Source organism: Bubalus bubalis, chromosome 3 (assembly GCF_019923935.1).
Source record: "Bubalus bubalis isolate 160015118507 breed Murrah chromosome 3, NDDB_SH_1, whole genome shotgun sequence".
Lineage (NCBI taxonomy): Eukaryota > Metazoa > Chordata > Mammalia > Artiodactyla > Bovidae > Bubalus > Bubalus bubalis.
The window spans coordinates 6,231,904-6,259,768 of record NC_059159.1 but is presented as its reverse complement, the minus strand read 5'-3'; the positions used below and the strand labels follow the sequence as shown (position 1 = coordinate 6,259,768).

Genomic DNA, 27,865 nt, shown 5'->3' with positions numbered 1-27,865 from the left:
GGTCGCTCAGTCGTGTCCGGCTCTTTGCAGCCCCGTGGACTGGAGCCCGCCAGTCCTCTACCCATGGGATTCTTCAGGCAAGAATCTGGAGTGGGTTGCCATTTCTTCCTCCAGGGGATCTTCCTGACCCAGGGACTGAACCCACATCTCTTGCATCTCCTGCATTGCAGGCAGGTTCTTTACCATTAGCAGCACCCGGGCAAGGGAAGCCCAGTCTGTCAGGACCACCCCACCTTTCAGACAAGGTCTAGTTTCCGGAACAACCAACAAAACTCAAATGGGATTTTTATTGTTAACAAGCAGTTGGGGGGCAGGGGGAAGGTGGAAGCGACTGCTGAGTAACAAAGCTAGATGGCTTTCCAGCCCCCAGCCACAGTAAGGGAAATGCCCGTCGGGCCCTTCCCCAACCATCCAGCATGCCCTTGTCCCAGATGTGGGCCCAGGAGCCCTAATCCCACGAACAGTCCCTCCCTGCTCCACCCCCGCCCCACATTCCTCAGGCCAATCTGGTTGCAGATCTTAGAATAGAGTTTCGGCAACAGGAGTCTCTGCCCAGAGAGCCCTGGGATCCAGGGCTGGGAAGCCAGGGAGCCCTGCCATCCAGGCCATGCCTCCTGGGCTCAGCTCCCCTTCCCGTTGGCACTGAAGGCACGGAAGTGTGGGGGCAGGCACCCCCATGGTTCCTGGGTCCCAGGGGCCCCAGCCTTCTGAGATCCCGAGCTCCTGACGCCAAGTCATCCCCATCTGCCCAGCCTCCGTCTCCCTTTGCTGCCACACCCCATCAAGCCTTGGCGGGCAGGAGGGCCGGTTCCGGGCAGGGCCCCTCAGTTGTGCCGTAAGCATCCGTTTTTGCCTTGGGTGCTTGTGCCATAGGTCAGGCGGGGCATCCGACCAACCCTTTCGGAAACATCGCCTGGGTTGGAGCTGGCAGCGACAGGGGAGGTGTCCTCCGGGCCTGCGACAGGGAAGGGCCAGGAGCTCTGCTTTAAGGCATGCCTCTCCATGCCCTCTAGTCACCCACAGTGGCTCTGAACTCCCTAGGGGCACCTCCCCCCCAGAGGCCAGTCCCACTAATAGTCTTCAGGAACCCAGTTTCCAGCAAGGGGCAGCCATAGGGGCAGGGAGCTCAACCAGTCTCCTCCCTGGCCTGGCCAAGGGCTCCCCTCTCCCCATTGCTATCCCTGCCCCCCCCCCCACTTGCTGGTACTCACCCGAGTTCTGGCACGGAGGAAGTTTGACCTTGGCCATAGGCAGCGTGGCCTTTCCCAGTGGCCTGATGGTAGGGGTCAGGTGCCCAATCACTGGCATCCTCTCTTCTGTGGTGTGACTCTCCACAGGACAGAGTCCAGCGACGTGCATCTTGGGGCGGGAGAGCTTCATTGGCTGGAGAGCCAGATGAGCTGGGAGCTGTGTGGGGATCTGATACAAGGAGATGTTAGGTTCAGTTGGGGGACACTCCATGGAGAGTGGTGCACAGCTAGGGGTACCCTGGGGCCTCTGGAGGAGTCCAGCCTTCAGAACCCGGCAAGGAGGGGGCCCAGACACCCCCAGCTCCTGTCCCTCTAGGCTCACCCCTTGTCCTGTGATTTCAACGCCCTGGGACTTCCGCTTCCTCTTTGCCTCCAGGGACTCCTCTCGTTTCTTTCTTGGGCTTTTCTTCTGGCCTTGCAGCGGGGGACAAGGGCCATCGCCATGACGCTCGACTGCCCGGGATGGAGCCTCGCCTGTGCTGCTGGACAGGCTGTCCTCGCTGGCGGCGTGCTGGAGGGTGGGGCTGGGCGGCCGCTTGCAGGCCAGCGGTCCGGGCAGCTGCACATCATCCGTCTCGCCCAGCAAGTGCAGGGACAGGCTGCTCTGCTTTATGGTGGGTGCCAGCAGTTGGCGCGCCTCGGCCCCCAGGGCCTGTGAACGGCGCCGGGCAGCCTTCCCGGTGATGCTCTTGGTGTCGGCTGTGGTCTCCTTCCTCCCTGCGGCAGGACAGAGCGGCACCCACCCCGGGATCAAGGCCACATTTCCCCCCGCCCTCCTGCACCTCCAACACCCCTTTCTCTGCTGCAGCTCACCCCAACTTGCTTGCTGTTTGAGAAACTTTGGGTAAGTTTCTGAGCCTTTTTTTCATCTGTAAACTGACGATGGTAAAACTAGCCTCAGTGGGTTGGGAAGATTTTTTTTTTTTTGACCATGACACACGGCATACAGGATCTTAGTTCCCTGACTGGGGATCGAACCTTCACCCGCTGCAGTGGAAGTGCTGAGTCTTAACCACTGGACTGCCAGGGAAGTCCCAGGTTCTGAGGATGGATTGCTGAGATAATGAGGGTAGCCTGAGGCCACAGGGTAGGGTGGATTCGAACTCTCAATGCTATTACATTTATTTCCGAGTGGGTAGTGGAGGGGGCTTGACCCCAAGGGCCATGTGTTCCCCATTCTGTTTCCAATTGTGTCCCCTGCTCTGTGTGGACAGAGCAGGTGGTTACTCTTCTCTGGGTACTGGTGCCTCTCTTTCTAGAATGATGCCTGGGTGTGTTCAGCAGAGGAGAGGGAAGGAAGGGGCTTTGGCTGGGTGCGCTGAGCTATTGAGATCATGCCAGGCTCAGGCTGATGGGGGTTGGGGGAGGCAGGGGACACACCTTTGAGGGACAAGGGGATCTCCGACAGATTCTCGATGTTTTCAGGGGAGGAGTTGATCTGGCCGATCAGACCGACCTGAGTGGCGGCCTGTGAGATGAATGGGTTGGGAAGAGAAGCCATTGGACCCAGCAGGAACCCTATGTCCTCAGAGGGCTGTTTTGGAAAAGTTCCATCCCAACCACTGGGTGTCCCTCCCGGGTACTCCCGCCCACATCCAGGGACCCGTGGGGCCCACTGCTCACCTCCTGCATCACCAGGTTGCCGGCCGGGATTCGGGGTGGGGTGGGCATAAAGGAGCCCTTCGCTTGCCAGGCCCAGGAGCTGGTCTTGACTGGGTGCTTGGCTTCACTGAGGTCGGCAGAGGAGGATGGGCAGCTGTTGCCCAGGCTGGTACCACGGGGGTCCCAGCGCCACCCCTCCTGAGAACTGTTGCATTGTGGGAACGAGGACCCCAAAGTCCTGGCTCCAGACCTGTGCCCCCCTCCCCTCTTTCCTGCTCCATCCTCCCTGGGAAGCCAGGTCTGGGCTGGCATCTCTGAGACATGGCCTGGTGGCTCAGGCGGGCTGGATGGCTGGAAGTGGTCCTCAGCTCACCTCTCAGTGCCGAGCAGAGGGAGGAAGCTTCCGTGCTGGTGCGGGGACTCGGAGTTAGGTATCTTGACCTTGTCTAGGTCAGACTCCTCCGGAGTCAGCACGGTTCCTGGTGGGCTAAGCTTGGGCAAGGCGCTGTCCTGGGGAGAGGAAAGGAGGGAGAGGGCAGTTGGAAGACTTGGTCTCAGACTGAGTAAACAGCCTGGGTGACACAGGCACACAGAGTGTCTGGGGCTGTAATCTGGGCTGGGAGCCCCAGAAGACAGGGGGGCTTGTGTGCTGAGTCCCCAGGGGCCAGCCGTGGTCTGCTAGGCATCCCCAGTGGCACTGCCTGGTGGCCTGGGCTCCTGGGAGGGCATCTGGGGCCCTTAGTGATATCTCAGATGGCCAACCCTGACCCTCAGACCCTGGATGGGGACACGTGTGGCAGAAGAACAGCACGGGAGGGGAGCTTGGTGAGGCTTTGGGTCGGATAGGAGGAGGAGGAGGAGGAGGAAGAGGTGTCCGCTTTCTGGGGACCAGCCAGCACTGGTCCCGAGGCCACCCTACTTGCTGGCAGGCGCCGCCCTGGGCATCAGCCCTGCCCCTAGCACAGGGGCGCATTGTCCGGCCCGGGCGCCCACCTGCAGGGCCCGAGAGGCCAGGCGGTCCATCATGGTGGCACGCTCCAGGTTGCCCTCCTCCTGCTCCCGCAGGTACACTTCGTACAGCTCCTTCAGATGCTGCGGCACAGCCAGGTTGCAGTCTGCGGTGGGGGAGCGGAGAGGCAGGGCTCAGTGCGCGCTCTCGGGCTCTCGGCGGGTCGGACGCGCGCGGTGTAGGTAGCGAGGGGACCCTACCCTGGATGAGCTGCCGCTGGGCGCGGATGATCTCCTCGCAGAGGCTGCGGCGCTGCTCCAGGCGGCGCAGGGCCTCGCGGCGGTGGCGGAGCGCGCCGTCGCGGAGCAGGGCTTGCGACTGCATCTCGGCGTTCTTCAGCTCCAGCTCGTGCACGCGGCAGAGCAGGCCGAGCGCCTCGCGCTGCTGCTCCGAGCTGACGCGCCGCGGCAGCGTCTGCTCCAGGCGGCGGCCCCGCGCGCGCAGCTCTCGGCACCGCTGCTCCAGCGCCAGCTGGGGAGCCGAGCGGGCCGTCAGCACCAGGTGGCCGGTGAGGGGCCGCCCGCACCCGCCGCTGAGCGGGTCCTCGCCCTTCCAAGCCCCCGGATGCTGTGCGGCCGGCTGAAGCCCCACTCCGAGGCCCGCTTTTCGAAGCTGTGTCTTGAACTCTGCAACCGGGGACTGCTCCTGAGGGACCCCTCTGTGCCCACCTTCTTGCAACCCATCCCTGAAACAGGCTCCGTGCAGTGAAGTCGCTCAGTTCTGTTCGACTCTTTGCGACCCCATGGACCGCAGCCCGCCAGGCTCCTTCTTCCATGGGATTCTCCAGGCGAGGATATTGGAGTGGGCTGCCATTTCCTTCTCCAAGGGATCTTCCCGACCCAGGGAGGGAACCTCGGTCTCCCGCATTGGCGGGCGGACTCTTTACCATCTGAGCCACCAGGGAATCCAGGGAAATGAGCTCCGTGGACCAGCTCAACCGCAGCCCATCTCATGCCCTCTGGACTGGTGGACCCTGAAGCCCCTTGGTATGGCTATGCTCCAGAACAGAGAAGGGAGATCTGGAAAATCCTCATTAAAATGTTGGCTAACAGTTTTCTGAGTCTTTAATATGTGAAAGGATTTATTTACTCTTCTCATCAACCCCACGAGGGTGGACCACTCCCATTTTAAAGATGAGTTCTTGCCTGGAGAATCCCATGGACAGAGGAGGCTGGTGGGCTATAGTCCAGGGGGTAGCAAAGAGTCGGACCCAACTGAGCGACTGAGTCCACACACACAAAGCGTTAGTCCCTCACTGGTGTCTGACTCTGTGACCCGCCAGGCTCCTGTGTCCATGGGGTTCTCCAGGCAAGAATACTGGAGTGGGTAGCCATTTCCTACTCCAGGGGATCTTCCCGACCCAGGGATTGAACTGGCATCTCCTGCATTGCAGGTGGATTCTTTACCATCTGAGCCACCAGCGAAGTTCTCAGATGAGAAAGAGAGACTCAAAGTCACTGGGGATTTGTGGCCTGAGAGCCCAGGTTTCACTCCTCCCACAAGATTCTCCTAGCCCCTTCCTTCTGAGTCTCTCAACCCCCTCTCCCAGACCCAGAGCCCCAGGCACCTTCTGCTTTCGCAGCTTCTTCTGCTTGGTCATCAAGGTAGCGATGCTTTCGCGGGCGGACACCACCTCGGCGGGCTCCTTGATGTCTGGCTGGTTGTCACCGGTGTCCGAGTCCTTCCTGGTGTCACCCTTAGTGAAGGACTCCTTCCGACGCTCCTCCCGCCACTTGAGTGCCCGGCGTGACTTCTCATGCTTCCAGCTGCCGCAGCCCCAACCCCAAAGGAGACAGGGGATTCAGGCCATGGAGGGTTGGGGGGCATAAGGTGCGGCTCCAGCTCCCGGGTCCCATCCCAGGCCAGCGGTGCTTACCTGGCAATGGTGAGCAGGTGGTGGGAGGTGTCCATCTCCAGCTCCATGCCACGGTTCTCCAGCTCCAGCAGGCGTCTCTGCGTGTCCATTTGCTCCTGGAAGGTGCTGACCAGCTGCTCACGAAGGTGTTCCATTGCAGCCTGTTCGCCCTGCCCGCTGTGCAGCTGGACCTTGGCTGCCCGTTGAATGGGAGATGGGAGAGGTCAGCGGAGGAGGAAAGGTCAGCCCAGGAAAGTCTGGGTCCGCCTGGGCCCTCCCCACCTCTTTCTCCCCAAAAGACTTCTGTGCAACCACCTCCTCCACGAAGACCTCCTAGATTACCCCCTCCCACATTCCACCTTCCACATTGTCTTCAGGCAGTGACCCAAAGGTGACTCCCAGCTCCCTGTATGAACTGGGCTTCCACCAGCCTTTAGAGTGCCTTTCTGTCACCTAGTAAAAGGCACCCCTTAGACACTTTACTGCCATGTGCTGCAAGATCATCAAAGCAAGTACAGAAAATCTGTAAGGGAACCGTATCCCTCCTGGCGATGCCAGGCCCAGTCTGACAGCCCTCACTGCAGTCCCCAGAGTGAAGCCCCCACACAGCTAAATGCCCAGGTGACTCTCACTCTGATACCACCGAATCCTCGGGTCAGGTCTCTGAGGCAGAGATCACGATTCTGTTTGCCAGCTGAAGGACGGGTGGCTTAAAGGCTACTCAGCCAGAAAGAGCCCGAGTCCGGCTTTGAAGCCAGCGCTATCTGACCGCAGAGCACCCTGAGGGGCATCGGGAGACGGGCTCTGGTTCACGGAGACCCACGCACGCACCCTGGATGTGGCGGATGTCGCCCCGCCCCAGCTGGGCTCGGTCCGGGCTCCGCCCGCCCCGCTCCTCCATCTTGCGCTTGAGCCTCTGGATCTCGCCCCGCAGGTCAGCAATGATGTTCGTGTACTGGGCGATGTGGTAGGAGACGCTTAGCAGGTTCCGCTTCACCTGGGGAGGGGGCGGGGTACAGTCACCTGGGGGCCAGGGCCTGCCAGTGGGGACCCTCTTTTTCTCCTGGTTGACAGTAACGACCTCCTCGCCTCCAACCCTGTTCTATGCTCTGCTTAGTCACTCAGCTGTGCCTGACTCGCTGCGACCCCATGGACAGTAGCCTGCCGGGCTCCTCTGTCCATGGGATTCTCCAGGCAAGAATACTGGAGTGGGTGCCACGCCCTCCTCCAGGGGATCTTCAACCCAGGGATTGAACCCAGGTCTCCTGCATTGCAGGCGGATTCTTTACCACCTGAGCTACCAGGAAAGCCCTGCCTCCGACCCTACAACCTATCAAACTACATGCCCCCACCAGAGGCATACTCCTAAAATTATGCGCCAGCCCCCCCGCCCCGCCCCAAGCCCCGGCTCTCTGTGCCACTCAACCTTCATTGGCTCCCTACTGCTGGGAGAATGTCCTGATTCCTTCATTTGGTGTTGAAGGCACACTGCTCTCTCTAGTTCCATTTGGCTCACTGCTCCGGTGGAGGAAGCATTCTCCTCACCCCACCTCTGCCGCCAACACCACCTCCTCCCTGCCTTAGGAGCCTCTGTCCTTACTGCTCCCTCCCTTCTGGAGTCTCCTCTTCACCCTTCAGATTCCCACTCACAGTCTCTAAAGAGGTCCGTGGGATCCCACGGCCTCCCTGCTGTTGGCGTGACTGCTATTAATAATATTCTGAACTATCAATTCGCTCTTTTAAGGGTCTCTTCCCACCATTAAGTTACTTAATGGAGAGAGTAGAGATAAAGCATCCAGCTCCTGACACAGTAGCTGGAAAACTGCTGTGTTAGGAGAATGTTGGTTAGGTTCTTAGACTCTTCACATGGGTGGGCCCAGATGACCTCATAGGTAGCCAGGATTCTAACACACTGATCAGAAAATGTAGGGAAACCTTGAAAACTGGGCAGAGCTCAGTGCCCTTCCTCCCCAGCCGGGAAGCCGCTTAGCTCCCTTCAGCCTCACTGTCCTCGGCTGTGAGTTGAGGACAGAAATAACGCCTGCCTCATTCGAGGATCACATGAGATGAACTGATAAAGGGCCCACAGTATAAGTGCTCAGTAACACTCACCACTATTGGAACTGTTGGGGTTAGGGCCTTCGGAGGAGTAAAGGTCTGAATGAGCATCTTTTAAGATGAAAACAGGAAGATGGAAGGGGATGGTGGGGTTCGGGGCACAGACCTTGGGGATGAGCACAGACTTTGAGCAAGAGGAGGGCCGGGACTTCCCTGGAGGTCCGATGGTTAAGAGTCTGCCTGCCAATGCAGGGGACATGGGTTTGGTGTCTGGTCTGGGAAGATCTCACATGCCACGGGGCAACTAAGCCCGTAAGCCACCCTTACTGAGCCCACACGCCCCAGAGCCCATGTCGCACAAGAGAATCCACCATAGTCGCCACAACTAGAGAGGAGCCCCCAGTTCACCGCAACCAGAGAAACCCCACACATAGCAACAAAGACTGACCACGGCCAAATAAAGTTTGAAAAGAGAAGGGGCCCTTCAGAAGCTGTGGGCTTCCTGGCAAGTCACAGGGGGCCAGAGCAGTGGCGGCTCGGTCCAGCGTGTGTGTTCGGGGGGCTGGGGGTGGCACGCCTTGGAGTCAGTCAGGGGGCTTGAATCTTGGCCCAGAAGGGCAGATCCTGGGGGCACAGAGCAGGGGCCCCTCACCCGGGTCTTGATGCTCTTGGCCCGGCCGGCGTAGGTCAGGGTGTTCCGGGACTCCTCGAAGGCGCTGCTTGCTGGGCTGATGTGGGCGATCATCACGGTGCGGCTGTTTCCCCCCAGGGAGTCCTGGACGGGCCGGGGGCGGGCGGCGGTCAGCAGGGGCTGCCTCCCTGGACCCTGCTCCCGCTCGTGATGCCCTCGTGGCGTGTGTGCGTCTCTCTCTCTCACACACTCACAGGTGCTGGTGCCGAGCACCCGGTGGACCCTCCTGCCCCCTCTGCTGCCTCCCCACTTCTTCCCTCTCCCAGTTTCTTCTCCAAAGCTCATGTTAGAAAATTTCCAGCATCTGAGTCAGGGCCTCCCAGCTCTCCTCCTCCCCTGCTCATATACATGAGGACGAGGAAAGGTTGGCTGGAACCAGAGCGGGAAGAGCTCTGAGGGGTCCTGGGCTTCTCCGCCATCTCCTCGGGCCATCCAGGTCACCCCCTTTGCTGACGGCGGAAGGTGCCATTGTCTTGGCTGGAGCGAGGCTGGTGATGGAGTGAACTGGGCCTGTGGCCACTGCCTCCCTTGTCCCGGGCTTGCCCTGCCCTCTTCAACGGAGAGAGTGTGCGGGGCTACAGGGGCCTAGGGGCAAAGCCCTCGGGTGTGGCAGTGACCATCGGAGCGACTTCAAGCAAGCTCCTTCACCTCCCTAACCCTCAGCTCCCTCCAGTTTCTAGGTAGCAGGAGCCGGCTCTCGCACCCCCAGCCTGCAGGTGCAGTGATGCTGGTGGGCTGATGCCCAGCGCTAGGTCACCTGCAGCTCTGCCATCAGCCCAGCCAGACCTCTGCTGGGGCCCTCCGTCCAGCACTTACTGGCGGGAGCCCTTGGGGAGGTTACTTAGCCTCCTAGTGCCTCGGTGTCCTCGTCTGCAAATGGAATTAATGACCCCCTAACTCAGATACGCTGACCCGATAAAAGGAACTGAGGAGAATTCCCTGGCCGTCCGGTGGTTAGGACTCCATGCTTTCACTGCTGAGGGCCCGGGGTTCAATCCCTGGTCGGGAAATTAAGATCCCACAAATCATGCAGAATGGCTCCCTCCTCTCCAAAAAGGAACTGGGTGTGGCGGGGTGAAGTAGTGCATTCAGAGCCCAGCCAGGAGTGTGCTCCCCACCCCACAACAGCAGCCTCTGGGAGCCACGAGACTGACAGTCCACCTGAACCCCCAAATCCAGATGACTCCCAGTTCCCTCAAACCCACAGCCCTGGGTGGGAGGGCGGTGGTCAGATGCTCAGATGCAACCTCTTTTCCTCCCCGCTGTTCGCAAACAGGGGCCGGCGAGCGCGTGCTCAGTCGCTTCAGCCACGTCCGACTCTTCTAGACCCCGTGGACTGGTTCCTCTGTCCATGGGATTCTCCAGGCAAGAGTACTGGCGTGGGTTGCCATGCCCTCCTCCAGGGGACCTTCCTGACCCAGGAATCAAACCCCCAACTCCTGCATCTCCTGCATTGCAGGCAGATTTTTTTTTTTACCTCCTCAGCCACCTGGAAACCCCTAACACACAGGACACCCAGTTGAGATCTGAAATTTGGATAAATGAGTGAGCTTTTTTTAAAGTATAAGTATGTCTCAAAGACGGCATGGGACATACATACTGATACCCAAACCAGATTTCGTTATTTATCTGTTATTTATTCACATGCAGCTGGACATCCTGTATTTCTCTCTGTGCAGCTGGCAGCCCCACCCCGGGTGCCCAGGGCCTAGGCCCAGTGGCAGCTGGTACCTTCAGGAGGCGGGTGAGCTTGCTGTCGCGATAGTTGACGTACTTGTTGGCGCCCTTGTCACTCAGCGCATTGATGCAGTTGCCCAGGGCCAGCAGCGAGCGGTTGATGTGGGCCCCCTCTTTCATGCGCTGCCCACGGTTCTGCGTCTGGGGCGGTGAGCAGCAGGTATGACTCCCCACCCCAGGCCATCCTGGGTTGTAAACCCTCTCCCCGTCCCCCAGGGCTCTGCAAGGAAGAGACGCTGAGGATCTGGTCTGCCCTCTGCTCAGGGAGGGCATTCCAGAAGGTCAGAGAACGAGAAGGTCTCTGGACAAGAGTGGGGCTTCCTAGGTGGGCGCTAGTGGTTAAGAACCTGCCTGGCAATGCAGGAGACACAGGAAACGCCGGTTCGATCCCTGGGTCTAGGAGATTCTCTGGAGGAGGGCATGGCAACCCACTCCAATACTCTTGCCTGGAAAATCTCATGGACAGAGGAGCCTGGTGGGCTGCAGTCCATGGGGTCACAGAGTTGGACATGACTGAAGCAACTGAGCACGCATGCTGGACAAGAGCAGGGGACAGGACACTCCCACGGAGGGCTGAGAGCCCGGCTCTTCGTCTGCCTGGGGACTGACCCGCTGGCACAGTTAAGGGCAGCACCGAGGGCGAGATGGTGGGAGGTCGCGACTTCCCAGGCAGCTCAGCTGGGAGCCAGCACGGCCATGGGCTCCCGGTTGTAGAGAGAGAGCCAGGCTCCAGAGGGGAAGGATGGAAGTTTGTGTGTACGCGGGAAAGGGTGTGTGAGCGTGTGTGAATTGTATGTGTACATGTGACAGTGTGTATGTGTGTATAAGAAGGTGTGTGAGGAACCACCTGGAGTTCCAGGGTCTAAGACTCCGCGCTCCCAATGCAGCAGGGGGCCTGCGTTCGATCCCTGGTTAGGGAACTAGGTCCCACATCCACAGCTAAGAGTTTGAATGCTGCAACTAAAGATTCCATGTGCCATAACTAAGACCCAAAGCAGCGGATACATAAATAAATAATAAGTAAATATTAAAAAAAAAAAAAAAAGAAGGCTGTGTGTTAGGAAATGCATGAATTTGTGTGTGAATGGATGTAAGAGCAGGACAGGACCAAGTCCCAGGAGGCTCTGCCACCCTTGGGAGACATCTCTGCCCAGCCTGGTGAAGCTGGGATCGGGTGGCTGCAGGGCACACCCTCTCCCCACTGGCTGCTCCCCGCCCCCTTCCTCCAGGAAGCCCTCAGGCCTTTATGGAAAGAGAATGTGTTTCTCCCACTCCACCCTATTGACACCAACCCTTGTTGCTTCTCCCCGGTACTTGCGTTTGCCTCAGTGCTAATGGTGAGATGCCCATGGATTCAGGCGACCACGAAACTTCTGAATTTGCCCACAAGAGGGGGCCAGGGTGGCAGGGCTGGGCAAACGGCGATGGGAGGGACGAACGCTGACAAGTGGGCGGCAGGCTCTTTTCTCTCCCTGATGTGGTGGGCAGGGTCCCCTCCCGGGCTCTGCCCAGGGTCCCCCCCATCAGGGGACATCGTCTCCCCTGGGCCCCAGCTCCTCACCGGGCCCATTCATTCTCCTGGCAGTTTCCCCAGGTCCTCCGGGACACACACTGTCTCCTTCCCTGGAGAGATCCTCACAAACCCTTCCCACAAACAGCCCCTTGGCGGGGGGGCGAAGTGGGGGGGTCTCCCTGGGGTACCCTAGCGCAGCCCACCCTTTCTGTCCTCTGTGACATCCCTCAGTGCCCGCCCCTCTGGAGCACCCCCCACTCCCGCCCTCCCTGAGACAGTCCCCACTCCACCCCTTGGGGAGCGGGGTGGGCCAGCCTCCCTGCCCCGCACCCCCAAGCTCTGCCCCCAGCCCCAGGGGGAGCCAGCCTCACCTGGGAGGCCCGCTCAGAGCCAGCCAGGTCGATCATGAAGAGGCGGCCCTGCCGCACCTCCTGCAGGACGTCCCTGACTCGGCCGCGCTGGCGCACGGTCACCTGGAGCACGGCGTGGGAGCGCGAGGACGTCTGGTTGGCGGCCGTGGGCTCCTGGGTCCTCTGCCGGTTCCCTCTCATCAGCAGCTGCATGATCTGGGTGGGCGGGGCAGAGCAGGGAGGCCACTCCTGGGGACCCGTGGGGACGCTCCCCAGTCCTGCCTCTGCGAGGTTGGGAAGGGGCCCAAGGCAGGGCTGGGTCAGCCCCCCGTGTGCTGTGGGGGCCGAGCGGTCAGGGCCTGTCAACTGGGATGCTGGGTGCCTTGCCGGTCCCCAGGGTCGGCGTGGCCGGGGGCGTGTCATCCAGGGTCCTCTGTGTCTGCCCCAGCTCCAGCCCAGCTGAACTGCAGTGGCTCCCTGGTTGCAGAGCCCTGCCGCCTCTGGTCATACCCCCACACACAGAGATTAGTGTCCTCCACTACCCGACTGGCTGCACAAGACTCGCCTCTTTGGCATTGATGGTGGAGACCTCAGTGAGTCCAGCCACCTGGATCACTCCCTTGGAGTCTTCCCTCAGCTCCAGGTACCCCAGGGAAGGGTTCAGCAGGTCCCGGATCATCTCATTGTAGATCTGATGGGACCGGTTGGGAGGGGCAGGGGACAGACGTTAACGGGAGACCGAGAGCAGGAGGCTCAGGCAACAGCCGGGCTCTCCATCCCTCCCGAGAGCTCCGGGCTCCTCTCAGGGAAACCCTGGGTTAAGGAGATGGACCCCTTCCTTCCTTCCTATGAGGTGGGCATAAGGGGGCTTCAGCATCCAGGGGGGAAATACTGGGCTGCCAAAGCCAACGGTACAGAAGGTAGCAGGCCGGCCGGGCACCAGGCAGAGGATGGGACCTAACCCGTGGCCAAGCCCTGGTGGTTGCTAAGCAACCCTTACGGTACCTTCACCCAGCCTCCCTAGCCACGGCCGTCGAAGTGCATTTTGCTGTCTAAGTCAACACGACGCTGGCTGGAGCAGGTGCTGGCAGCGATGCCTCGCTGCGCCTCCTGAGCTGTCACCCAGGAGATTATCAGCTTCCAGAGGGAGCCAGGGAGGCCAGGAGCCAGATGGAGCCTAGCCCAGGGGCTCTCCCGCCGCTTCTGGCCTCTGTGGGCCCCCACCCACACTGATCTGCTATTGCCCAGTGATAGCACTCCCACAGGTGGGCATCAGGGGCTGTGTCAAGGTGGAGAAGGCTGGCAGGTCTAAGCCTGTCCGTGTATGTAACATTCTCACCTGTACCTACATATACAGAGTGCCTACAGGTAGCCTGGCAAAGCAAACAGGGTTGGCTCAGTCGTGTCTGACTCTCTGTGATCCCATGCACTGTAGCCCACCAGGCTCCTCTGTCCATGGGATTCTCCAGGCAAGAATACTGGAGTGGGTTGCCAAACCCTCTTTCAAGGGATCTTCCCGACCCAGGGCTCGAACCCGCATCTCCTATGTCTCCTGCACTGGCAGGTGAGTTCTTTACCACTAGCGCCACCGGGGAAGCCCTGGAGACATCTAAGAAGGCATTGTGTGACAGCGCTGTGATGACCCCGAATCAACCGTCAACCCAAATCAACATCCCCGGGGGCGGTGGGAGGGGCAGGTAAGACCACAGGTGCCCGAACCTCCTCTTTACAAATCCAAACCTCGCTCCAGCTTCCTCAGAATGCAGGCACCGGCCTCTGGTCCGCAGAGGACACTCTGCCCTGCCCGTGTCCACCTCTGCAAAGCTGGGGGAACACGGGCTCTCTCAGCCCCAGAAGAACAACCCCCAGCTCCAAGCAAGGCTGTCCTGGGACCCCCCTCATGCCAGCAGGTGACGGACACCTAGGCCCACCTCTCCCCACTAGGACCGCCGACTGGCGGGCTTTGACAGCACGGCCTCCCTGCTGACCACTAAGGGCCGGGCTTCAGTAGTGTGACCTCTGGGTTGCTCCCCAACCCCTGGCCCGAGCACGGGGCCAAGTAACTCCTCCATCACAGACGGAAGAAAGAGCCTAGAAGCCCAGGCCAGGACAGACTGGGCTGGGAGCCCCTCTGTGGGGCTGGGTTGTGAGGAAGGGCCACAAGCAAGCGGGCAACGGAAGCCGCTGGGTCAAGGGCAGGTCTGCTTCCCAAGCAGAAGTCTCTTTAGTGGAGGCGGGGCGTTGTGCAGGCTGCCTGGGCCAGCGGCACCTTTGCTGGGAAGCGGTTCCATGGCCGTGTTATGCTGGGGTTGCTCCCACGCTCTCCCTGCCAGTCACCGGGCTCCACACCTCAAGAAGGAGGAGCTGAACAGCTGGCCCATCAGTGAGGCTGGTCAAGCCTGCAGCCCCGAGCCCTGTCGGGGTCAATGATGCAGGCCTGGGGGGCCAGGGCCATAGACGAGCCCTGGGGGTCACCAAAGAGCCACGGAGGTCAGGGTGCAGGGCCTGGCCAGACTGGGAGTTTGCCCTTTTCTTAAATTTTGGCCTCGAGGCATGTGAGATCTTACTTCCCCAACCAGGGATTGAACTCACGCCCCTTGCATTGGAAGGTAAAGTCTGAACCACTGGATCACCAGAGAAGTCCGCCACTTTTCTTCTTGGACTTGTGTGTCTGTACCTCCCGCCGCCCAGGGTCTTACTGGTCAGAGGAACGGAGCACTTGAGTGGTGGCTGGTTTTTGAGAGGTGCCCAGCCTGCCACGCACTGTGGCTTCTCCCAAACTGCAGGCCAGGCAAGTGCATCCTTTTTTACCTTAGTCACCTGACCAGAGATCAAACTCCCATGCAGGGGAAGGGCGGAGTCTTAACCACCGGACCGCCAGGGAAGTCGCAGGCAAGGGCATCTTTGAACCCAGTGGGGAGAGAAGATGCTGGGGGCAGAAGCCTAACGTTCTCCCCCTGCAGGGCCCGGAGTCCGTGTTGACAGCCCTGGGCGCACGCCGCTCAGACCACCCTCTGTATGTCTAAGCCGAGAAAGGAGCAGGCCCGTCGGCACTGCCCAGCCCAGGGCCTTCTCGGAGGCGCAGTCCAGCCTCCCTCTCCACTGGCAGGGACAGAAAGGAGCCAGTGTTTGCCGTGTGTGGGCACACAATGGGCTGTGCCCTGGACCAGAGCGTTTCCATCAGCATCGGTTAATATCTCTCAGCCCCCAGTCCGGCTGGGAGCCAGGAGCAGCGCAGAGAGACAGCATCTTTGTCCCTGACAGCCCTGGGGACAAGTGGGACCAACAGGGAGTGGCCTTGCTGGGAAGGAGGGCTCTCCTCTGGAGTTCCCTGGCCCTTCATGGATGGCCCCTCTCATCAGCCAGTCCAGGAACCCTGGGCACTTTCTCTCACTAATCCAGTAAGTCCCCTACACTGAGCCTTCAAGGTGCGAACATTCAAAGATGCCAAGGTACACCTGGTTCCAGCAAGGACCTGGAGCCTGTGCCATCAGCGCCAGGCGTGCGTGACACTGCAGCCTGCCCTCCATCTCCTCCTGCTGACGATCCTTCCGCTCCACCGTCTCCCACCTCCTCGGCCCCTCCAGTCAGTAACCCTTCTTGCTTGTTCACTCCTAGCCAGCCCCTGTATGTAGTACTGTCCTTTTCAAGGCACCATACTGTAAGATTAAAAAGGCTTTATTTTTTGTGTTTGTTTTTAAATATATTATTTGCGTGAAAGGCATTATAAACCTATTACAGTACAATACTACATAGCCAATGGTGTTAATCGGGTACCTAGGCTAACTTTGTCGGACTTACGCACTAAGCGGACTTACGAACGTGCTCTCGGAATGGAACTCCTTAGTAGGTAGGGAACTTATAGTAGATGACGTGTGTGCTAGTTGCTCAGTAGTGCCCAGCTCTTTGCAATCTCATGGACTAGTAGCCCTCCAGGCTCCTCTGTCTGTGGAATGCTCCAGGCAAGAATTCTGGAGTGGGTAGCCATTCCCTTCTCTAGGGGATCTTCCCAACTCAGGGATCGAACCCTGGTCTCTCCTGCACTGCAGGCAGATTCTTTACCGTCTGAGCCATCAGGGAAGCCCAGCAGATGATAATTCACAGCTACTAAATGCCTACTGCGTACCAGGATCTGGGGGAGCACTGTGCACCCATCAGTGTGCTCCCTAAAGACTCTTTAGGGAAGGGTTAGGGTTACTGTCCCCCGTCACAGAGGAGGCAATTGAGGCTTCTGGCAGCAGCCTGGCCAAGGCCACACAGCTGGTAGAAGGCAGAGCCTACCCTGCACGACTGCTGTGTGCGTACATCCTGCTCCTGCTGGCCTTTAGGTGGGGCCTCCCAGCCCTCCCCCGCTTTCCTTGAGGTCTTTGAGGAAGGCTACCCTTTTCCAAGGGGGAACAGAGGAAGAGAGATCAGGAGGCCGGTGCCACCCAGTTCCGCCATGCCCACAGCTCGTGGGAACCCCAGAGGCAGGCCGGCAGCTCATGCTGTGTTGCCCGCCTGTGCTCTTCATATCTTGGCCGTCGGGCTTCCTGAGTCCAGCCTTCCAGGATCAAGGGCAGCAAGTGCTCACTTTGCGTCTCTCTCTGCACCACGCGGGGCCACCCCAACTCCTCTGACCGCTCCCCAGCACACTCTGCCGCCTTGATGAGCCCTGGAGCTCAGGAGAAGCCGGCAGCAGCCACGGAGCTCCCGGAGGCAAGTGGCCGCTTTCAGGGTCCCCATAGGCTAGAGCAGCATGATGCCTCTACCCAGGCACCAAGACTGCCCTTGCTGCCCCCACCATGGTGCCCACCCCCAGCCCACATTTGGATCCTCAACTGCCTACCCCAAAAAACATCCTGGCTGGGACTTCCTTGCTGGTCCAGTGGTTAAAAATCCACCTTGCAATGCAAGGGACACAGGTTTGATCCCTGGCTGGGGAACTAAGATTCCACAGGCTTCAGAACAACTGAGCCTGCGTGCTGCAACTGCTGAGCCCTGGAGCCACAGCTAGACGGAAGCCCGCGCTCTACAATGACGATCCCACATAAGACCCGATGCAGCCAAAAATAAAAACATTGTTTTAAAAGATTGAAATGTCAAAAATAAAACCTTCCTTTAAAAGCAAGCAAACAAACAAACAGAAAACACCCCGGCCGTGGGGGACAATGTGGCTCCTGCCCTCCTCTCACCCCTTCTCTCTCCAGCCTGAGCCACACTGGCCTTTTCTAAGTGACCCAAGTGTATCACCACCCCTCTCACCCCAGGGCCTTTGCACACACAAGTCCCTCTGGTTGAAATTCCCCCTTCAGCACACTCCTAAAGAGCTCCTCTTCATCCCGCGTGTTTCAGCTCAAGCATCCTTTCTCAGCGAAGTCCTCCCTGACTCCGGGACAAGGTCAAGTTCCCTCTTACTCCCACAGCAGCACACATTTCTTTGCAGCCCTTGCTGGCTACACACTCATACGTTTCATCACAAGAAAGCCATGGAAGGAAGACGGGGTCTATTCTGCTCACCGTGGTTTCCTGGCTCCTAGCACTATCCCCAGTGTGTTGTGGGTACTTGATAAATATTTATTGTCTCTTGTGTAAGTGGAGGTGGAGCTTGCCCTGCCCAGCTCATAATAGTGACAGGAAGACCAAGAGAGCAAACAGACGTCCAAAGACCTGCAAACCATGAACAGTCTGGTGACCCTAGGAACACATGCCCTATGGGGAGCGGATCCATTAAGGTGGGGAAGTTAAGTCATGAGTACATGGAAGGTATGTGAATTTTTTCCGGGCTGGATGAAAGGGCTCAGCTCACTTCCCCCTGGACCAGGGAAGCTTTGAGCTCTCTTTGGATCAATCTAGGGAGGCTTCCTGGAAGAAGGGCGGTGGTTTCCTTGACGATGCTATCAATAGTACAACCGAGAGCTCAGAGGGTAGAGGAGGGGTCATTCCTGCCTCCACCAGGTGAGTAGGTACCTGCCCCCACTAGGTGAGAGCAGACCCCTGTCCTGCTCTGCGGCTCCTGGCCACAGCCCCCACGTACCTGCTCGTCCACTTTGTGGGCGATGAGGGTGGCTCCTTCTTCCAGCTCTGCCACGCTGATGGGCCGGACCCGGAGCGCCACCTGGGAGGGAAGGTCAGACCCCCAGGATTAGATGGAGAGGGCTGTGCTGGGCCCCTGAGAGAAGGATGAGAGGACCCCAGGATCCTTCCCTCGGACAAGCCCCGTGGGTTCCTCTCTGATCAGCCAGCCACGCCCGGCTCATCTTGAGGAAACCTCGGTGGTTCAAGGCGACCATCCAGGGCGAGGGCACCAGGTCCAGAGCGTGTGGGCTGTGTCTGTGTCTATAAATTTCCCAGGAGCCTGTGCCCCAGAGGAGACAGCCATCTGCTCCTCCCGGCTGCATCAGTCACACGCCCGAATTAAGCACCTGCAGCTCCCCTGGGCTTTTCACTTGGAGCCCTTGGCACCGGGGCAGCCTGTCTGTGCGTCTGTGAGTGACGTGCTGCATGTGGCGGCCACATGGTGGAATGGAGGCCCAGGGAACCTCCCCTCCTCGTGCTGACTACATCCCTACCCAAGGACAGCGCCATCAGGGGCTCCCTCCTCCCTCTGTCCTCCGGCCAGAGAGAGATGATGGGTCCCCATCTTGGGTGTGGGTCTCCCCAAAAGAAGGTGGAGGTGTTTCTTCTTCTGAACAAGGGGAAACACCTGCTGGGCGCGTGGGTATAACTAGCCATCTGCAGGCCCGGTAAGAAGCCTTCACTCTCAGAGGCACTTCATTGTCAGAGTGCCCTCCTGCATCCTCAGTCAAACTCCACAGATGGGAGGGGCAGCCCCTCTGTCCACATCTGCCAAGGCAAGCCATTTGCAAAGAGACAATTCTAAACTGCCAGACAGGATGTTCCAGAGCCCGGGGCTTGCTGGGGTTGCCTTATCCTCCAGTAACATCATCACCCACCTGCTGGTGGAGGAGCTTCCCCAGATCTCAGAAGTTAGGGGCTGAGAGGGCGCATCGGCCTTGGGATCCCTGAGTCTCCCCCACCCTCATCACTCTAACCTGGCCCTGTTGATAATCAGAAATCTGTCTTTGTCTCTAGCTGCTTCTTGGACCCCCATTCACACCTCCTCCTCTGCTCCAGTCCCCAGGGCCCTGGGGGGGCCATCTCGGTGGCTTCCAGCATTTCTTTGAAATATTTAGAGTCCTGACATGGACAGCAACTCAATAACCAGCCACCCTCAATCTTGTGCCTGCTCCTTTGCCACGTGGGGACTCTTGCCCACCTATGGTCCTCAAAACCCTCTAACCTCCTGACCCCACCAGTTCCAGCTACCCTCCTTCACCAGGAAACCTCCACTTTCCTTTTCCGGAAGATGGGTCGGGCGCCCCCTGCTCCTGTCTCTTCGGGATCACATAGCAGTCTGGCCTCAGGGTGTCCCCTGGTGGGAAGGTGTAAAGGGGGATGGGACTGAAGCCTGGCCAACTTCTCAGGTCTTAGCAGGGTGGCCAGGATGCCTTCCTTCTTGATACCCATGACTTGGCAAAGTTGCTCAGGACCGTCGCAGCCCCTGGTTTTAAGTGTTCTCTTAGTGGAAACACCCAATACAGTCTGGGGGCCGCCGGCAGAGTCTGGGTTCTGGGGGCCGGAGATGGGGTCGAGGAGGAGGAGGAGGCTGACCGGGTCTCACCATGAGTTGCTGGTCCTTGGAGTCCCCGCTGTCCTTCATGCCTGCGGCGGGCGGAAGGGCTCAGGCCGAGATCGCGGGCGTGGCCGAGCCGCACGCCCACCGCCTCCGGGGCCCGCGCGGCCGCTGCCTGACAACCCGAAACCAACAAGGCGCGCGCGGCCGAGGGCGCGGACCGGGGCGGGCGGGGCCTGGGGCGGGCTCCGAAGGCGACCCGCCCCCCTCGCGCTGCGAACCGGGAGGTGGACGTCTCCGCCCGGGAGGCCGAACTTGCCAACGGCCTGGGCGACCCCCGGGCCCTCGGCGCGGCTCTGCATCCGCCCCGTGGGCGCCCGTGCTCCCTGCCTTCTTTCTGCCCGCTCGGGCCACGCGCATCGGCTGCCCGTCCGTCCGTCCGACTCTCAGCGTCTCCCGGGCGGCAGTGGGCAGCCTCATGTTTCCATGGTCGCTGCGGGCACCGTGGCTGAGGCTCATGTCGCTGGCGCGGTGTCTTCACGAAGTGTCCAGTGACAGAACGGGTGAGGAGGATGCCCGGGCTGCCCACCGGCGGACGTGCAGGGGAACGCCAGTATCACTTGGGTTGTCACAGAAGAGCCCCGTGAACTAACAGGACCTGACGGGTAAACCCAGCGACTAGGCCAAGATGGGTGGATCTGTGTGCCTTCTGGCTCCCTGCCTGCTGTAAGACCCACAGTGTTGATGTTGAGTCGCTAAGTCGTGTGGGACTCTTTTGCGACCCGATGGACTGTAACCCGCCGGGCTCCTCTGTCCCTGACATTTTTCAGGCAAAAGTACTGGAGTGGGTAGCCCTTCCCTTCTCCAGGAGATCTTGGAACCTGTGTCTGCTGGCGTCTCCTGCATTGCAGGTGGGTTCTTTACTGCTGAGCCACCAGGATAGCCCAAGAGCCACCATACCGTGCAAGAAAGTGCAGGTCAAACGCTGTCGTCCCCATCCTTGATGGGAACAACAGTGGTTGCAGTTGCAGGGAGCACGGTGGAAAGATTCCTGGCCTCAGGGGGCCCCGGGAAAACGGGATTCTGGTCCCACCTCGCACCCAACCTGCTGAACCACCTGGAGCCAGGTTTCCTGTGCCCCCGGGCCTTAGTGTCCGGGGTGATGGTGAAGCTCTACCCACTTCTGATGGAAGAAGCCCCCATCTTTCCTGTCTTCTCCTGAAGTTGAGCCTGGCAGCACCCCTACAATGACTGGGCGAGGGGCGTCCAGTGAGGTTCATGCCCCCTTTAAGGAGCTGGGTAAAGAAGAGCCGCGCATCCCCCAGGACTGTCTCAGACGGCCTGGCACGCATCCAGAACATGATGCCAGCCTGTGCTCTGGGACTGGCTTCCCTGGCTGCCCCCGAGGAGCTTGCGTTAGGTACAGTTATTAATAAACAGTGTCAGGAACCTGCCTGTGGCCTTGGAGTTGGTAAATAGATAAACCAAGGATAGCCTGGTGGAGACCAAACACTCCCGCAGGGCTCCCGAGGTTTCGGCCCGTTCTCTGGCCCAGGCTGCTCCTGGGACAGCGCACAGCACTTGGCCAGTTTGCAAGTGGGTGAGCGGCACTGAGGAGCAGTACGTTTGAAGATGGATCATCTGGATCAAAAACACTTTCCAGGGAATTCCCTGGTGGTCCACTGGCTAGGACTCTGTGCTTTCATTGCCGAGGGCCAGGTTCAATCCCTGGTTGGGGAACAAAGAGCATGGCGAGGGTAAAAAAAAAAAAAAAAAAGGAAGATCCAAAATGTGTTGAAAGAAAAAAAAACACAAAACACCCTCTAGACTTGCATTTCAGACCCCCTGAATCGTATCTGTTTGGATCAGTACAAGAGGCCTCTAATTAATTACACTATAGCTATTTTTCTCTCTTTTCTGTTCCTCCTCATGCATAAATCCCACCCAGGATGGCCCATGCTGGTCAAAACAAGAGGAGCTTCTACGCAGGCAGTCCCAGCCCATCTTACTTGCATCCCGACTCATCACAAAGTCCTCTCTATCCTCAGACATTCCCTGCTTGACTCTGGTATTTCTGTCAGCGACACCGCCGTCTTCGAGAGCCCTGGACCTCTAAGTTGTCTTTGATTTCCCCTTTCCTCTCATCCTCTCCATTCATTTTCTTTCTTTACGTAAATATATATTTTAACATGTATTTATTTTTGGCTGTGCTCAGTCTTCATTGCTTTGCACAGGCTTTCTCTAGTCGCTTCGGGTGGGGGACATCCTTCGTTGCAGTGCTCGGGTTTCTCCTCTTGTTGGGGCACCAGACGCCACGTGCAGTCGCTCCAGTAGTTGTGGCCCGTGGGCTCGGTAGTTGCGGCTCCCGGGCTCTAGACACGGGCTCAGTAGTTGTGATGCCTGGGCTTAGTTGCTCCACAGCATGTGGGATCTTCCCGGAGTAGGGATAGAACCCCTGTCCCCCGCATTGGCAGGCAGATTCTTATCCACTGTACAACCAGGGAAGTCCTCTCTTCTCTTTCGGCTACCCAGTGTGGATGCGGGATCTTAGTCCGCTGACCAGGAATCAAGCCTGGGCCCTTGGCAGTGGAAGCACCGAATCCTAACCCAAACTCTACTCTGATCCTGGCGGTTCTACTTCGGCAAGTGCGTCTCCTCCTCGTCATCCCCTGGCCACATGCCCTGGGCTCCAACTTTTACCTCTTCTCACCTGGACAGCATCACGGCCTCCTGGGCCCCCTGCCTGCTGTCTCCCCCACTTTTCAAAGCTATGCTCCGACCTGGAAGCAGAAGCAGGCCTCTGTTTCTGGGAGACAGAGAACAGCCCTAAGTGGGTTCCTAGCAGACCGCCTTTGACTCCCCTGGGGCCAGTGCCATCTCAGGGGCCTCTGGACCCTGGGGAAGCATTTGGTTTCTAACAAAGGGCAAGGAGATCCTTCTTCAGAGTCCCGCCCTGGGGCCCACAGAACCCAGTTGCCCGGCAGAAGGGACTGTGGGGCCGTGACTCCCCTGGAGGGCCCAGGGCTGCCATGGCGGCAGCTGTGCGTCGTTGGCCAGTGGCATCGTAATTGATCAGGTCGGCAGAGAGGAACACAGGTCCGGGAGGAAGCAGACTCTCCCCCGGGTGTGCATGGACCCGGGGTGGGGGGCCTTAACTGCTGTGCACACAGCGGTCCGGCCGCTGCTTCCGCCACCCTCCCGTCCTGCTTGGATGGGTCCCACACCCAGGCCCCGTCATCCACGTGCCATGCCCACGTGCCAGGTCTTTCCAGTGGCGTCTGGGTCTCCAGGGATGCATCATGGTTTTGTCTTGCTTCCCATCGGGGAAGACTAGGCAACAGGCTCCAGAGGAGGCTGAGGAACGAGAAGGCGGATGGTCATCGGTGAGGATGGGCGGTGATGGGTGTCGCATTCTCAGAGCCCATGACGCCCTTTTCCCCACGGTGTCTGCGGGGCCCTCCTCTCCGTTCCCACACCCGTTCCTCAAATGCCGTCTGGCACCGCGGCACGTCTGCACCACAGTGAAGGGCATGAGACTCCAGGGGTGGCCCATCCTGGCCAGCACCAGCCAAAGGCCCAAATTCTGGTACAGCGAGGGAATACTCTCCCTGGGAGTTCATCGGCCGAACATCTCATGCAGCGGTCCAGTGTGCCCGGGGCCAATGCAGGGAGCTCTGACTTTCTCCGGGAGATTTCATTGGATAGACTTTTTTCCGTAAGTGAGGGTTTCTCGACCTCCGCGCTGTTGGCATCTCGGGCAGGATGGTTCACTGTGGTGTCGGCTGTCTTGCGCGCCCTAGGATACTTAGCGGCATCTGTGGCTTCTGTCCACGGGATGCCAGGAGCGCCCTCCGAGTGGTCATGTCAATCTGAAATGTCCCCAGGACTCCCCTGGTGGTCCCGTGGTTACGAATCCCCCTTCCGATGCAGGGGAACACAGGTCTGACCCCTGTCCCAGGAAGATTTCACATGCTGCGGAGCAACTGAGCCCGTGCAGCACCAACCGCTGAGCCCAGGGGCCCCGGGTGCCCAGGGGCTGTGCTCCTCGACGAGAGAAGCCACAGCGATGAGAAGCCTAAGCACTGCGGCCAGAGAGGAGCCCCTGCCCCAGACAACTGGAGAAAGCCTGTGCTCAGCCCGGAAGACCCAGAGCGGCCAAGAATAAATTAATCAATTAATTAAAAAAATCAAGATGTCGCCAAGTGTCCCACTGAAGGCAAAATCACCCCCTTGCCCCATTGAAACTGCCATTGAAACTGCTGACCTTCGTTGGGCAGTTCTGGGGCTCCCTGCATCCTCCCGCAGTGAGGGGCCCATCACAGGAGACCCCACAAAGCAGGATGTGGGATGTGCCAGCGGCCCCTCCCTGGATGCAGGTGGGCCGGCCCCTTCCTCCTCCTGGGAGACCGAGGAATGGGGTGTGTAAGGGCATAAGCTCTGGGGTCCCCTCTATGCCACTGCTCCCACGAGACTCGGGCAGCCCCCCCTCCCCCGGGGTCTTGCTCGGCAGGCACGTAGTGACTCAGGGATTGAAGGTGGTAATATCAGCCCTTCTGGGGCTATTGCACAGATCAAGTGCTCAATCCATATGCCCCTTGATGACTGTTTTACCATGGCAACTGGATTTTTTTCCCTCTTTGGGCACAAGGGGTGGCTGACCCTGGGTTCTTCCCCAGTGAGATCCTTAACACAGGTGGTTTTTAAAAGGGCACTTCCGGTCACCTTCAGGACCAGCGGCCACCGGCAGACTGAACGGTGGTCCAGGACGTCTCCTGGCGCATGGTGGCTTCTGAATGGCTCTCTGGTCCTACCGTCTCTGGTCGCTGAATGCGCTGCGTTGCTGTGGTTTCAGGGCAGCCCACCGCCCACGCCACAGCCCCAGAGGACCTTGCACAGCACCCAGCCTGTGGTCACCTGCCCTGCAGGCTCATGGTGAGCTGCCTGGGCTCCCGTCCCCGCACTGACCTTCATGAGCCCGGTCACCTGGCACATGCCCACCTGTCTCCCAGAACCCGTTTCTCCCTCTGCTGAGGAGGACCAGTCAGAGCAGAAACCTTCGGCGACTTTATCAAAAGAACGACAGAGATAACTTGACAAGCTCTGAGTACAGGAGGCATAATAAGCACTAATCCTTAGTATTGTCCTTATTATTATTAATAATTGAACTTTACGAGCACAAAGATGGCAGAAAGCTCGCTGTATTCACCTGGTTGGTTTCATGCGTCGTCTCTCACCCTTTTGGAGGTAAATGTCTCCCAGGGAAGTTGCTTGGGAAAGACATCTTAGAAGTGGACAGGCTTTGTGTTCCCCAGCCGTATGTGGATGGGGAGGTTCAGTAAGGGAGAAAGAGAGACCCCCCCACCCCCGCCACCTTCCCCACCCACAGGCCTTCCCAAGCCCCGACGGAGGCCGTGGCCAGCCCTGGGGGAGGCTCTGCAGGCTTGTGAAGGGAGATGCTCATCGGGGCAGCCCTCGAGAAGCTGAATCCACGGGGATGGTGGGGTTAGGGGAGCTGGCTGAACTTGGCTGAGGACCAGCTTGGGGATGAACCTGCACCCCTTCCCTCCCTCTGAGGGGTCTCGGGGAGTCGGTGGGGACCGGGGATCTGTAGGGCGAGGGGTCTGGGTTGGAGTCCCTTCGCCCCTCCCGTCCCCTTTAAGGAAGGCGGTCAGCTCCCACTTGTTAACACCAGGGCAGTGCCCAGAGATGGGATACAGGCGCGTGTGAGAGCTGGGCTCCGGTCAGGGCTGACCTCCCAGCGCTGGACTCTCTTCACCGCCTCCTTCCTCCCCTTCACCGTCGCCTCTTTCTTCCTCCGCTTCTTCCTCTCCCTGCACCTCCTCATCTGTCTCCTGGCTTGGCTGTTTCGGCTACGGAAAGACAGCAGAGACTCGTTGGTGGGGGGCAGGCCTTCCTCGCATCGGGACGTTAACCTCTGAGCCCGGGAATGCCTGGCACCCAGGAGGCCATGTAGCCAGCGCCACGGCCTCAGGGACTGAGAGGGCACTCGGCTCCAGCGGGCATGGATGGCAGGCACCTGCCGCTTGCTGCCTGGGCGGCCATGAGCTACCTCCCCCGAGATTCCTTGGCCCCCTGCCCTAAAGCCAGGTGTGATTCCTTCAGGGCAGTGGCTGGGATTAGAAATAATTCAGGTGAGGACCCAGCAGATGATTCTCTGTTCTGACTCCGGCACGTCTGGCCAAGTGCAGAGACGCAGAGATGCGCAGGAAGCCTGCGGCGAGCAGCAGAGGGAGGGGGCCAGGCTCAGTGAAGCGTAAGCCCTTCTGAGAGTCAGTGTCTCCATCCAGAGTGCTCCAGCCGCTGTGGGGAGCACATTCAGAGTACAGCAGGCACGGAATCAGTGGCCGCATTGCACTTTGTCTGCAGACCTTCTGGAGGGCCCAGCGTGGACGGCTGGGGGGAGGCCCGGGCTATGGGGTCAGAAAGCCTAGACTCCAGCCTCGCCTTGATGCCCCCCACCCCTGCCCCGGATCACCGGATGGTGGGAGAATAAGGCTGCCCAGATCCGACTATTTCCAGATGCAAAATGCACCCACAGAAGTCACCACCTGTCTCGAGACGCAGCGACAGGGAGACAGATGCGGGGAGCAGTCATGAGATGGACCCGGCGGCTCTTTTGCATGCTCACCCACCTTCGGACCTGGCCACTCCCTTACTGCCTGAGGACTGGCCACCCAGCCCCTCTTGCTGCTGGGCGCTGGCTCCATGGGCCGGTGATGGCCTCACCCCTGCTCCAGCACTCTGTTGTCACAGTCTCGAACTTCTCAATACTTTTCTTTTTTGGGCTGAGTGGCATGTGGGATCTTAGTTCCCTGACCAGCGATAGAACCTGCAGCCCCTGCAGGGGAAGCATGGAGTCTTAACCACTGGATCCGCCAGGCAAGTCCCTTGAGCTGCTCTGCGCGTTTTCCTTCCTCCCCTAACAAGGCAGCCAATCTTGCCGACAAGGGCAGACGCTGCTCCACGCTCACTTGTTCTCCCTGGCACGCTGGGCTTTTACTCTTTCGCATCTTAGCATCTTATCCCTGGGCCCCTGAAGGTAATGGTCTAGGCAGACCACATCTTTTCCTTCCTCTGCCCCCTGGTACCCAGAAGGGCCTGGAAGGTGACCAGACACCGCCTTCCTCACTCAGCCTCCTTCTGTTCCAGATGGAATGAAGGAATTAAGACGTGAAGTGACCAGCCCAGGCGACACAGCTAGAAAGTGCTTTGGCACAGGGCCACGGCTGGATGCCGCTGTCTGGTCGACTCTAAGTTGGGCCAACTCTTTTGCGTGGATGGCCGAGCTCAGGACCAGTCTCACCCCCTCATGCCAGGTGGGGTCACCACGGACCTCACAGCCCCCTCTGCACCCTCCAGGCCTCCAGGCCCCCTCTCCTTTCATGGCTCATGTAGCCCTGGGTCCTCATCCAGTTGGTCACTTGCATGGAGTTCAAGGTGCCCTCTGGGGTGTGGGCAGAGGATTCCGAGAAGCTCAGGGAGCCGAAAGCCTGTTTGGAGACTTAGAATTCCCCAGGAGGAAGGAAGTCACTCTCCCCATTGGCCAGATGGACAAAGGAAGGTCTGCCTGGTGGGGCCACTTTCTTGGAGCCGCCCAGGAGGTCAGCAGGCAGGCAGCCGGGGCCCCGTGGCTCCCTCCCGTCCAGCCCACCCCGAGCCCCCGCGCGAGGCCCCTACAGGTTTGGGCTGCTTCTTCATGGCTTCCGCCTCCTTCCTCTTCAGCTCCGTGAAGATGATGTCGAAGAACTCCTCCTCGGCCTTGGTGACCAGCTCCTCCAGGTTCAAGATGGGCGGCTCGTCCCTCAGCTCGTCGTCCCGGCCCTCGGCCTTGCCCTTCTCCTTCAGGCGCATCTCGCGGTGCCTCGCCTCCAGGATCTTCTCCCGCCGCGTCTCGCGCTCGAATATCTGGGGCACAGGGACAGGGAGGCCATGGGAGTGGCGGGTGGGCGGCCCCGGCTCCCAGCGCAGGGGGGCCAGCGGGCTCCCATCACTCTGCTCAAGGCAGCCCCACAGAGCCCTGCTCCCGGCTGATGGCAAGAAAGCGGGGGCTAAATACTGGAGCTGGGAGGAGGGGAGCAGGGATGCCAAGTCACGCAGTTCCAAGGAGTACCAAGCGCCTGACGCCGGTGTGAAGCATGCTCTCTGGGGGTGTGCAAGACGGTGT

General features: G+C 59.5%; 2 protein-coding genes across 5 annotated transcripts in view; both read right to left on the bottom strand.

The window, feature by feature from the left end:
• Positions 1 to 268: 268 nt before the first annotated feature.
• Positions 269 to 12,792, bottom strand: KIF19 (kinesin family member 19; the record flags this gene model as incomplete). Its single annotated transcript, XM_045165188.1, has 15 exons — positions 269 to 955; positions 1,212 to 1,419; positions 1,573 to 1,967; positions 2,631 to 2,718; positions 2,874 to 2,979; positions 3,226 to 3,362; positions 3,846 to 3,967; positions 4,062 to 4,332; positions 5,429 to 5,627; positions 5,738 to 5,912; positions 6,548 to 6,713; positions 8,427 to 8,549; positions 10,197 to 10,343; positions 12,087 to 12,281; positions 12,631 to 12,792. Coding segments are annotated over 15 exons (2,625 nt in total), but the record flags the coding sequence as incomplete, so codon positions are not given.
• A 12,020-nt stretch (positions 12,793 to 24,812) lies between these two features.
• Positions 24,813 to 27,865, bottom strand: part of DNAI2 (dynein axonemal intermediate chain 2) — a 30,745-nt gene continuing 27,692 nt past the window's right edge. For all 4 annotated transcript variants that reach the window (XM_044938510.2, XM_025279409.3, XM_044938512.2 and 1 more), the window contains exons 12-13: positions 27,379 to 27,606; positions 24,813 to 25,550 (exon numbers count right to left, since the gene is read on the bottom strand). In XM_044938510.2, coding sequence (XP_044794445.2) covers positions 25,422 to 25,550; positions 27,379 to 27,606 — 357 coding nt within the window. In that variant the 3' untranslated portion in view covers positions 24,813 to 25,421. The remainder of the gene's footprint in view (positions 25,551 to 27,378; positions 27,607 to 27,865) is intronic.